General features: G+C 34.0%; 1 protein-coding gene across 1 annotated transcript; it reads right to left on the bottom strand.

Moving 5' to 3' along the window:
• Window positions 1-8,853: 8,853 nt before the first annotated feature.
• LOC142518908 (uncharacterized) lies at window positions 8,854-11,123 on the bottom strand. The gene is made up of 3 exons (XM_075621769.1): window positions 10,937-11,123; window positions 10,422-10,551; window positions 8,854-9,788 (listed from the first exon to the last, which is right to left on the bottom strand). Exons 1-3 carry the CDS (start codon window positions 11,067-11,069, stop codon window positions 9,101-9,103), a joined length of 951 nt encoding a protein of 316 aa, XP_075477884.1. The 5' UTR covers window positions 11,070-11,123; the 3' UTR covers window positions 8,854-9,100.
• Between the last annotated feature and the right edge of the window lie 754 nt (window positions 11,124-11,877).

Here is an 11,877-nt window from a genome sequence, read left to right as displayed (position 1 = left end):
TTCATTAACTTTGTAGGTGTAATAGGGCTTTTAATTTCCTGCAAATTGTAACAGTACTCTTAATTATCTCAATGAAAAACATTTTTTTTCCAGAAGCCTTATTGTCCTTAAATGTTTATCTGTAATCATTGTATTTAGTCTTGCAGCTTGGTTTTTCATCACTAAAAAGAGAGAAATTGTTGGAATAAATTTTTTATCCCAAGTTTTTGTAAATGACAAATAATAACATCGAGTTATTTTAAGGTTCAGATGTATTTCTTATGTATATATAGGACTCTAGCTACTGGACAAGTAAGACCACTCACTATTTTTTCAGAAGCTCAAGCTGTAGACATCAATAGAAGATCATATTTTATATGTTTCAAGTCGGACCGCTCTATCAAAGATTTTATTAGAGTCTGACCTTTATTTTGTAACTGATTAGGCACTAACAGATCAATATGGATAAAACAAATCATGTCGTTCAATGACAATCAAATAAAGTGACAAATCAAATATCCAACCAATTTTCGATTGACATAAAAGTTTTCTAAGTGTCAAAGAACGAATAAACCTTTCAAAAGCTAAGAGCTAAAGCTGTAAAAGTATAGAAGCATTAAATAAGCATTTAGTATAGTGTACGGTGAAGAGAAGTTGACGGTGACATTCTTCGGGAGTTAGTACAGATGATCGTTGAAAGGTTTCTTATCCTTGGAACTTTTTAAGTATAAATATGCAGATTCAGAAGACATATTACAACAATTGAATTAAAAAGATTTCAATCTGCATATATACAAGATTTCAAGCACACCGACTCTTTCTAAAATATAAAGCTGGTCATCTAGCACAAGCCAATTTGTTATCAGATCATCAGGGATCAACTCGTGCTACCCTACCAACTCGAGCCGTCCATAGCTAACCGTTGGAAGTGAAGCTAGTGTTGTCAATCAAGGCAAAACATGTTGTGTTTAATTTATACCAAGAGTTTGGACTTAGGAATGTGATAAATCTTAATTGAAGTGAGTTTGTACAATGATTTTATAAATCAAAGTATTTTTGTAAATTTCTTCTTAGTGGAAGAAAGGGAGACATACGAGTGCTTATCTTCGAACTTATATAAAATTTTGTCTCATTTACTTGCACACTTTATCTTGTTTGCTTGTTTAATTTTAGCTGCCTTGTTAGCTTCCGCTTGCATGGAATATATAGTTTATCATTAAGTGTAATCGGACCATTTTTCGCATTCAAAATCATTTTAAGTTGTCAAGTTAAAATATCGTTCAAGAAAGTGTTTTAACAGCTAATAACTATTAAAGACAACTTAAGTTTTGCAACAAATTTTTGAAAATTTTACTCACATCCATTTAAATCTGTAGATCCCAACATCCTCATCAGTGGATTCTTTCTCGTGATAGTTTCTCCTGCTAGAATTATGAAAGTTTCCTTTATTTTTCCTTAGAAAGTTCAAAAACTTCTTCATGAATAATGACACCAAATCATTACCCGATTGTTGCAGCAACCAATTAATTCTTTAGTCACCTTACCTTTGAGGTGGACTCACCATCGGTCTTGGATTCCAACCCAAACTCGAATGATTTAAAATATGTGAACATATCATGCAATTCAAGCTTATTCAAATCCTTTGATTCTCGCATAACCATTATTTGGACATCCCACTATCTTGGGAATGCCCTCATCATTTCAAGGCAATTTATTTGTTTCCGTTTTCTTTTTCAACAACATCCAATTTGATTATTATGCTGCTTACTCTCTCATCAAAGTCAGAAATTGATTATCTAGGATTTACCTGAAATCTATCAAAATTCTATATTACAACATATTTGTTCGTTTTATTTCATTTGGTCATTGCCTTCTCGTAGATGAATTAGATTTTTCCAAATATCCTTTGCAGTTCAGCACATTTTAATCTTGCTGAATATATCCCTATGCAATGTATTATATAGAATGTCCTTAGCCACATTATCTAATTTGACTTTCTTCTTATATTCGCTGGTCCATTATGTCCTTGGTTTTTCAACCATTTGCGGTACACCTGTAGAAATGTAAATGCTTGTATTCAACTTCAAAATCTTCATTGGTCCTTCTATAGTAATGTACCACAAATTGTCATCCCGTACAGCTAAAAGAGCCTGCATTCTTATCTTCTAGTGATAAAAATCTTCCTTAGAGAATATTGAAATCTTGCTGGATCGGAGAAGGAAATTATATGTTTTTTATTGTTCATGATACACAAGAATTAACCTGCTCTAATATCACTTGTTAGGATCGAGAAATTTATTAGAGAGTGGTGTATAAACAATATTTACAAAATCTCAGAAAATTTGGTTAGGTTATCAACACTTGAGTTTTAATTATCGTCGGTCACAAACATTTAGGAAAATTTGCGGAAAGACTCACTGAATAGGTTTGAACAATAAATGGTAAGGATCAAGAACAATTAGGCTAGAAAAACTTAAATAAATGCACAAAATAATTGTTTATGGAATTTCGGAGAATTAAAAACTTGGGCTCGGGATCGGGTAGGGACCCGTCCCGTAACCCCCTAACCCGATCCCCGTCCCGATAAGAATTGGGAATAAAAAACGATTCCCAATCCCGTACCCGACAAATATTGGGACTCGAATGTTCGGAATCCCGAATGTTCGGGATCGGGTCGGGAAGGGAGACAAAATCCAGATAAATATTTTTTAAAAAATTCATTGAACATCATGACATAGTGTGTAATATGTACATAGTATTATAAATTAAAACATATTTCTAATAAATTATAAATAAACCGAAATATAACAATTTCAGAAGCTTACACAGAACAACGTTGCAGTAAAATACAACACAACGTTCTCGAAAAATAAAATCTAAGCTAGAAGAAACATAAATCTGAATCGAGGAACTAATTAAAACTCTCTCCAATTATGACAACGAGGTGTTAGTGGCCCTGGTGTACATCTGCTGGCGAGAATAAGCTCACAACATGCATTCTGATCACACCACTATATATAGTTCCGTAATTGCCTTCCTCGCTGGCATCTGCAAGCAAATACAACATCAAAGCAATTATCACTATGTCTGCAAGATCATTTAACAAAAACACATCCATGAATACACACATCCAGTAAGTTTGCTTTGAGAAAGGGGAAATCACAATGAAACGTCTCATATGACTAACTTAGGATATAAACTAATGAAATCACATGCATCTAAAAGTTGATGAAAGAAAATGACAAAATCAGAATTCAATTAAATAACATATGAGCAAACAACATACACACTTTGAGTCTTTAGCATCAGATTTTTAAAGTCAAGATGACTTCATAACATATCATGCCAATCTAAATATAAAAATGTATCCAAGCAAAAAAAAAAAAAATAGATTCTTACCATTAATCCATTATTCTTCCACCACGAGACCTTTGGAGCTTACACTTGAGGGATGCATTACTTTGTTGTGTGCATGAGGGTACCTACAAACAACATATATTATATAAACATAATCTAAAAATATAAAATATAAATATATATCAAGCACCAACCTTTTTTTAAAAAAGAAATATACCAAGCATCTACTTACCATTACACAAAACTATAAATATATACCAAGCATGAACTTACTTCGCTCCAACTTACTGAGCCACATTCTTCTCCATGAACATCAATGACTAAATAAAATAGATAATAAAATCATGTGAGCATTTTCACAATTACAAATAGGTGATCGATAATTGAACATAAACATCCATCCAATAGTTGTCACTTCAATGACAAAGACTATAAAACCAATGACGTGCTGTTTACTACGAGTTATTATAAATAAATTTAAGTAGATAAAAATCTATCATTTTATTTGATCTTAGGTTATGAAGAAAAATATATAATAATAATAATAATAGAATGATAGAAAATGAGTTTAAGTATTCATAAAAAGTACTAAAAAATTAAATATTTACTTATTTGTGACCACTTCTTCACAATCTTTATAAAAATTTAATTCTTCTTCTGTCGGTTCTTTGTATAAGTTAATTTCTTCACCTCTAAGCCAATCACTAGTGCACACAAGTGCTTCCACCATTTTGGGATGCAATGATGCCCTAAATGGATCCACGACCCTGCTCCCAAGGCTAAAACTTGTATGCAACATAAAGCATTTTATAGGTGGAATTTCATCTTGTAGGCACATCTATTGGAATGGTTGACATTTTATCCATTTTCAATAGGATAGCACATTCCCTAAATTGGTCCAACCTTGCCCCAGAAGAGTGAATATATTTCACACAGTTTCTAATAGACTCAACTGACTCATTAAGAAACTTCAATCCACTCTTGACAATTAAATTTATAATATGACAACAACATCTCAAATGCAAGTACTTATCATCAAATAACAGAGTGCCCATTTCCTTTGGTCTTTTTCCCATGTACTCCACTACTTTATCATTCGTGCTAGCATTATCAACTGTTATAGTAAAAACTTTTTCTATCCTCCTGTGGGGACTCAAACCTAATTCGTCTTCTTAATTCATCTTTGGGATTAATTAGATCAATTAATTAATCTGGGTCTAATTTTTTTTTTAAAAAAATACATAAGTGCGCAACATATGATAATCAATCTTATATAAACATCAACAATAAAGTACAAGTCTTGTACAAAATACATTTATCTCAAACTAGAGTTCAACAACTATGCATCAAGTGTTAAAAGCTAATTCTACTTCTAAGTTCGGATCTCCACGCTAATCTTGATCTCTTATCCTCTTTTCGACCCTGATCATGTCCCACCTGTTGTCATGCACACATACAAACACAACAACAGCCGGATGATTCCCAGTATAAACAACGTATACATGCAATCATATAAACATATATAAAAGCATATAATAGTTATCAAGAACATGTACCAAAATCTGAAAACATGAATCAATATAAAGCTGTAAATCACACTATGTGACTCTTAATCTCTGACTCGACTCTTCTTTAATCTAGGGTTCCCGGTTGAATAAGAACGCAACAGTCTCCCACCTACTCTCCTCAGCTAGATGGTCGTACATTCTTATTCCCAGACTTTGGCTATCTATATCGAATATTTGCAATAGAAGTCGATCTACTCCTAAGCACATCAATATATACAAAAAATCCAGTGACCTGGCACCTCTGCCAATGACTAGACACATCTGCCCAAGACTCGTGACTTGACACCTCTGCCAAAGACTAATCTCAGAATGCATGCTTGACTATAAATAAATAGACTAAGCATATCAATCTCAGGAATTGTAAATATATCAAAGCAATAACAAATAAGTATGTGGTTTTGGGAAACTCAAGTCGAATCTAACTCGAGTCGTATCTCCCAGTCAACATTGATTTATACATTTCTTTTCTCGGGGTTTGGTTTATTCTGTCTTTGAATCTTCAATACCGATCTGGAATGACATTCGAGGAGTACAACATCAATATACAATCCCAACCAATACTGAATATAATCAGAATTCAATCTAATTCTGTTTCGACGGCATAACAGCACAATCTCGATATACCTAGCAATACAATATCAATCGATACCAATCTCAACAACTCATAATCAATCAATAAACACAATTCTGATACCAAATCTGTATAATCTCAATCACATATATCTGAAAAATGATAACAATTTCATACGATATCCGTTCTTCAATCTGATTTCGATTATACGATGACTAAATTCTCAGAAACACGTAATATAAATCAAACCCTGATTTCTTCAATATCAAGTTTTCGAATCATAACAAAACATAAGAAAACTTACGACATTTTGAAGCTCTTGTTGATAGAAACACAGTACTGAACTCGGATTGAAATTCTGACAGTCAGATCTTGCAAAATCCTAATTTCTACTATTTGAAAAACTTGAAGATTTCCAGGGAATAGCGTCTCGGTTCTTGTGGAATTCTGAAGGGATGAAAGAAGATTTACCATTTAAATGCATGGCAAGGCCAAGTGGCTCGATCTTCATGTTGCACATCTCGCGCATATGCGCGACCATCATCGGCGCATATGCGCAAGACCTACTGGTCTCGGCATTCTTCCTTGCACATGCTCGCGTATATGCGCGCCCTGTCTGGCGCGTATTGTCATGCTCGCACATATGCGCGCCTCTTGGTCGCGCATATGCGCGAGGGGTTCTGTCCTCGCCCATATCTCATGTCTTCTTTTGTCTTTCCCGTCTATTCCTTTCCGTCTATAATCACATCAATTATCAATTAATCATTTCAGATTACAATAACAAAATCTCGGGCATTACACCCCCAATCACTCAAACATGTCTCTAAAACTTTGCCGATGTCATATCCTCTGTGAGAGGTGATCTTGGTGAAATTTATTATTCGATTATGAAATTTCCAATCATCATCCAAGAAATGAGCAGTGATTACCATATAGTTGATATTTTGAATCGAGGTCCAAGTATCAGTCGTGATACTTACCCTTTGATCACGGATGACACTCTTTATCTTAGCCACTTCCACATCATATAAATCCCACACAAGAAATGCAATTTTCTTTCGGTTAGGTATCTTGAATCGGGGTTGAGCCTCCTTCATCATCTCTATAAACCCTGCCCCTTCCACTACCCTAAACGGCATCTCATCTTTAGCAACAAATGCAACAACCTTATCATCAAGCTTTTTTTTGCTAAAGATGTGGGGTGTCAAAGCATTATTCATGGACGATTGTGTTAAGATAGGTTGAGAAGAAGTCGAATTCACTACATTATGAGGATTTTTTTTGCATTTCTTCACATGCCCATCAATCCCATTATTCCCATGTGTTTTGCTATGTGCAGGAACTTCAGTTTTGCAATAATTGCAGACAGCAACAATAGCAATGACCTCATTTTTGTCATTTTTTCTCACAATTTTCTTGGCATGTGACCACACATTCGCTAATTTTATTCTTTTAGCTCCAACATCCACTACTTTTTCTTGGATGATAGGTGTTTTGGATGGAGATAATGTTTCAGGTTCAGTGGTGGAAGGAAGGCTACTACTTCCATTAGATGCATCCATGTTCACCTAATCAATAATAAAAGAAAAAGATGAGTTGTCTATAAATGTATTCATAAGTTCTAGTGCATTAAAAAACAAATATTTGAACAAAGTAAACCAAACAAACAATTCAAATAATTCTAATGCACAATTAGAAATAAATCATTCACAAGCTTCTCCGATTTCTACTAATCTCTAACTTAACAAAATTTCAATTAATATCACAATTCTAAATACACATCTATATAAGACACAAAATAGGCTCTGAAACCAACTCACCTTGAATGTTAAAAGAGGAGAAAACCAAATCAGAAGCCTTATAATTTCCCAAGCTCTTAAGAATTAATCTTCACCTGAGAGAAAATCCATCACAACCAAAAGACATCCTATCAAAGACTATTCAAGTAGAGTAAAAAAATACAGTCAAAAGGTGTTAGGAATTTACGTAATTAGGGGAGTGACAATAATAATTTAATGCAGCATGCAAAAAGAAATTGGTGCCCACACGAGTCAAAAACAATATCACAACAGAGAGGCAAGTCAATAACTTAAGGCAATATTAGGCCATTACATTGTTCATTGAAATAATTTTTCATTATTATAAAAAAATAATGAAAAATAATAATAAATAACTAGCGATCGAACAAATTAAAGGCAAAAACAACAGTGTAGTTATCTGAAATCAAAGCTGGAAATTAGGGGAACGAAAGCAAACAAGAAAAGAGTAGCGATCGAACGAAAGAAAAATATTTGATAGAGGATTCAGACTAACAAAGAAAAATAGAAATGATTTTTCTGGCACCTGAAGGCTGAAGCTATGAAGCAGAAAGAATAAAACACTTCCCTGAAATCCAATTAGGTTTCGACTTTCAGTTTCATGTGAGGGGCGGCGCTGGAGGAACGAGGAATTGAGGATAGGTGAAAGCCTGGAACGAAATGAAAATATGAAATTGGATAGGGTCCACACGCAGGAACCCTTGTACAGAAAGTGGGGATTTCCTATTTTTTTAAAATCTAATAAAAATATTATTAATATTTTCGGGTCGGGTCGAGAATCCGGTTGGGTATATCCTATATTCCCGATCCCTTTCCCGATTCTGAGCGGGTTGGGAAAAATCCCGACCACTCAGGTCGGGAAAATTTCGGGTCGGGCCCAGGTCAGAAGTCGGGAAGGGTCGGAAATTTTCTGATTTTTGCCGGTCCTATTAAAAACTACTACATCTATCCTTATTTTTTGTTTTCAGAAAAGATTTCACTAGAAGATTTTGGTGATTACAAATACTTTGCAACAACCCACTTCAACAAAAATTATCTTTAAACTACTGAAACTCCTAACTATTCTCACAACTTAAACAATCTGATAAGCTAGCTTCTTATTAAATGTTTGTATTAAATCACCGAAACTTAATTGATCCAACAAATATTAATAAAATTTGAGTGCTTGCAAGTGAGCCGAAAACAAGGCATCACATTAAACATGTAATATATTATTTTTGAAAAAATATTCAATGTTAAGGAGAGATTTGAGATCATATTACTGGTAGCAAAAATTGAAAATAATGAATAATTTGAGGTGAATTATTTATTAGAAATAATTGTGCGAAAGAGGACCAATATCATTGTTAACAAAAAGAATTCATAGATTGAAATATAAAAACTATCAAACTAAGGTAAATAAATAATTATGAAGCAAACAAAAAAAAATCACGTTTCTCCACAATGGATCCAACCACTGACACGTGACCTAAACGTAGGTCTATTCTGCGCACAACATGCGAGTCACGTACGTACGATTGCCGGTGTGTATATATTTACAATAATGAAGAGAAACACGATGTGGAGAATCACTTCCTTTATTTCTTCTTTCCGTTTATTTACATATAATCCAAGAAATATTTAAAATCCAAATATTTTTGGGAAGATACCACTTTCTTTGAACATCTCAAATGTATAATTTAATTCATCTCGAAAACAGAAAAGAAATACATAAAATAGATAGTGCACACACAATATATAAATGTTACTAGGGTTATAAAGAAATCAATGTTAATTAAATACTATATATATATATATATATATTTCAGTTAAAGGCATGCTGGATAAGTAGACAACATCGTTTCCATGTTTGATGAACATGGGACAATTTCCTCCACACCGAGTTGTCCTGCTTGGTCCCAAAACACATAGCTTGGACATTGTTGAGAGTCAATCAAACCCCACTCATTCATTTCATTTCGTTGCAAAAAATCAAGGGCCATTTGCCCTCCTCCTCCCATATTGATGCCGCAAGATTGCACTTCAATCGGGAGTATAAAGTTCTCCATCAAAGGTGACAGAAGACCCGAATTGGTTGTGTTAGTAAACATAGCGATCGGTTGGAGTATTTGATCACTGGCTTGCATTTGATCAAGGTTATGGCTTATTTGCCATGACTCCGAATCCAATCCAGCAGTTTCTTGGAAAACGTGATCCATTCTAGCATTGTTATTCTCGTTTGAGTTCTCGAATGCTGAACCGATGTCAAAGATGAACGAGGCACCAGGTAATGGGATAACGTTTTCTTGGAATTGTGATTTTACGGCCATGTCTTGATTCAAGAAGTGTGGTTGCCTGCTTTGTTCGAATGCGAGCTGGGAAGTTTGTTCGGCGCTAGACTTAGTTTTTGTTGACGTTCTCGATGGCTTTCTTATCTTCTTTTTGATCCATGAATTCCAGTAGTTCTTTATCTCATTGTCAGTTCTTCCAGGCAAATGACTGGCTATATGAGCCCATCTACAATTCATTTTGACATGCACTTTAGTGCTTTGATACAGAGGCAGAGAAATAATATTGTAAAAAGAAAGACCCAAATTACACCAAGTTCTATGATTATATATAATATGGCATACATTTAGAGTAACTTAATTTGTATAATGGAAGTCCCATATATTTAATGTGTACTGTGCATTAATAAGCTATATTTTCATGTTAGTTTGAAGCTTAGTATCTAAATTAGAAATGTGTAAACGAAGCCACCTTGAAAGTCCATCTTCTATGACAAGTAATTTTGAACAAACCCTAGATTAATCCACAATAATTGAGCGCTAAACAAATTATGACATTGTCTTCTCAACAACTTCTCAATTGTCAGCCAAAAGCTCCTAAAACATTTTTTTCTGAAAGTGAAGTACAATTATAAGCCAAACTCGATCCCGAGCAAACATGAAGTATCTTGTTCTAGCTCAAGCCCCGGCCAACAAGCTCTACTAAGATAATATCGAGCCATGGTTCGAGTAAAATTTCCATGCTGAGAAATAAATAGCTTTTCTTCGATTCGTTCGGAACAAACATATACCATGTTCGATAGTTTCGAATACAAAGAAAAACTTGGAGTGAAGGAATACATATTTAGTCAATAGATAATACCTGTTCCCTACAGCCCCATGAAGGCTGGTGATTAGCTTCTCTTCTTCTGGGGTAAATCTTCCCCTTCTAATATCAGGTCTCAAATAATTTATCCATCTCAGTCGACAACTCTTCCCGCATCTTTGAAGCCCTGCAAACGCATAATTTTCACGATACTACTCATTATTAGGGTTAGATCACAATATCACATTAATAAATTAAAATGTGTGGACAAAACACCAAGAAATTAAAATCTATTTTTGTGATTTTAAGTGCCCACATCCTATTTTTGGTAATATATTTACAAAATACACCGGTCGATCGAAAATTCTGAAAAAGCCCATATTTTGAAACCCTGGCTACAACAAGAAATATATATAAATTAACTTATTAGATCAAAGCTACTACTCCCATAAGACCGAAACGTTGTCTGTAAACATGCTGGTCAAAAAACTTAATCGGGTGGGAGGAACAGGTTAGAACGAACATGCTGGTCGAAAAACTTAATCGAGTTGGAGGAACAGGCTAGAACGAACCTGCTTTTTCCGGGACTTCGCTCCAGCAGCCATAGCCATGAGTAGTGATGAATCTTATGAGCTTTTCGTCTTCCTCCGGTGACCAAAGCCCCCTCTTCACCTTTTGCTGGTTGCAGCAAGAATGGTGTCCCATTTTTGTTTTTGGGAAGGGCTAAGTTATGTTGTCTGATAATTTTTAAAATAATTTACTCTCTGCGAAATTTACTCTCACTTGTTCTACTCTTAAATATGTTGGGAATCAAGCGAATCAGGTGTCCCGACAGAAGGCGTCAAAATGGACCCTAACAATAGGGCCCAGATTTTGTTCCCATCTAACCTTAAAACGACATTTTGTCAACTATATATGTTAAGGCATAACAATTATTTTGGCATATAATTCTACTATATATGTTAAGGCATAACAATTATTTTGGCATATAATTCTACGTAGACATCATGTATTTTCTAACAAACTTTACGTAGCTGCACTTTTTCATGATCAATACGTGTTTTCGAAGTTATAGGATCTTGGGCATTAATTTTCTTTAATAATGATTATTATTTGAAATGATACCTAATTTTATTATAAAATCTTCTGCCATTAACACGACATGCACCGATTTCGTACAAACAAGCAAGCCATGTTTGTTTGTTGGGATAATTGTATTTTTATTGTTGTATGTTTGTTTTTTTTTTTGCGGTTTAAGTTTTTTATTTTGTCAAATTTCGTTCTTAGTCTTTTATCTTTATATTTTTTTAAAATTTATTTATTTTTCGATGTTACATTGATGTTAAGCGCAAATATGGTATTAGAGTAGGTGTTTGGCAAATTAACTTGTGGCTTGAACATTATTGATTCTTATATAAAAAATATTTATTTTAATAATATTTTTATCAATTTATGACATTTACTTTATTTATATACTCATGCAAGATGCATGGATAAAGACATTGAATATAAT

Source organism: Primulina tabacum, chromosome 11 (genome assembly GCF_025594145.1).
Source record: "Primulina tabacum isolate GXHZ01 chromosome 11, ASM2559414v2, whole genome shotgun sequence".
In the NCBI taxonomy this organism is placed as follows: domain Eukaryota; kingdom Viridiplantae; phylum Streptophyta; class Magnoliopsida; order Lamiales; family Gesneriaceae; genus Primulina; species Primulina tabacum.
The sequence above is the reverse complement of the archived record's forward strand: the minus strand, read 5'-3'. Positions and strand labels throughout refer to the sequence as shown.

Bases quoted from the DNA above. Each gene is read 5' to 3' on its own strand.
- LOC142518908 (XM_075621769.1), bottom strand. From the start codon at position 11,069: ATGGGACACCATTCTTGCTGCAACCAGCAAAAGGTGAAGAGGGGGCTT. The intron at 10,552-10,936 runs GTTCGTTCTAGC...ATGCGTTTGCAG, and splicing joins CGAAGTCCCGGAAAAAGCAG to GGCTTCAAAGATGCGGGAAG. The intron at 9,789-10,421 runs GTATTATCTATT...AATGAATTGTAG, and splicing joins CATGGGGCTGTAGGGAACAG to ATGGGCTCATATAGCCAGTC.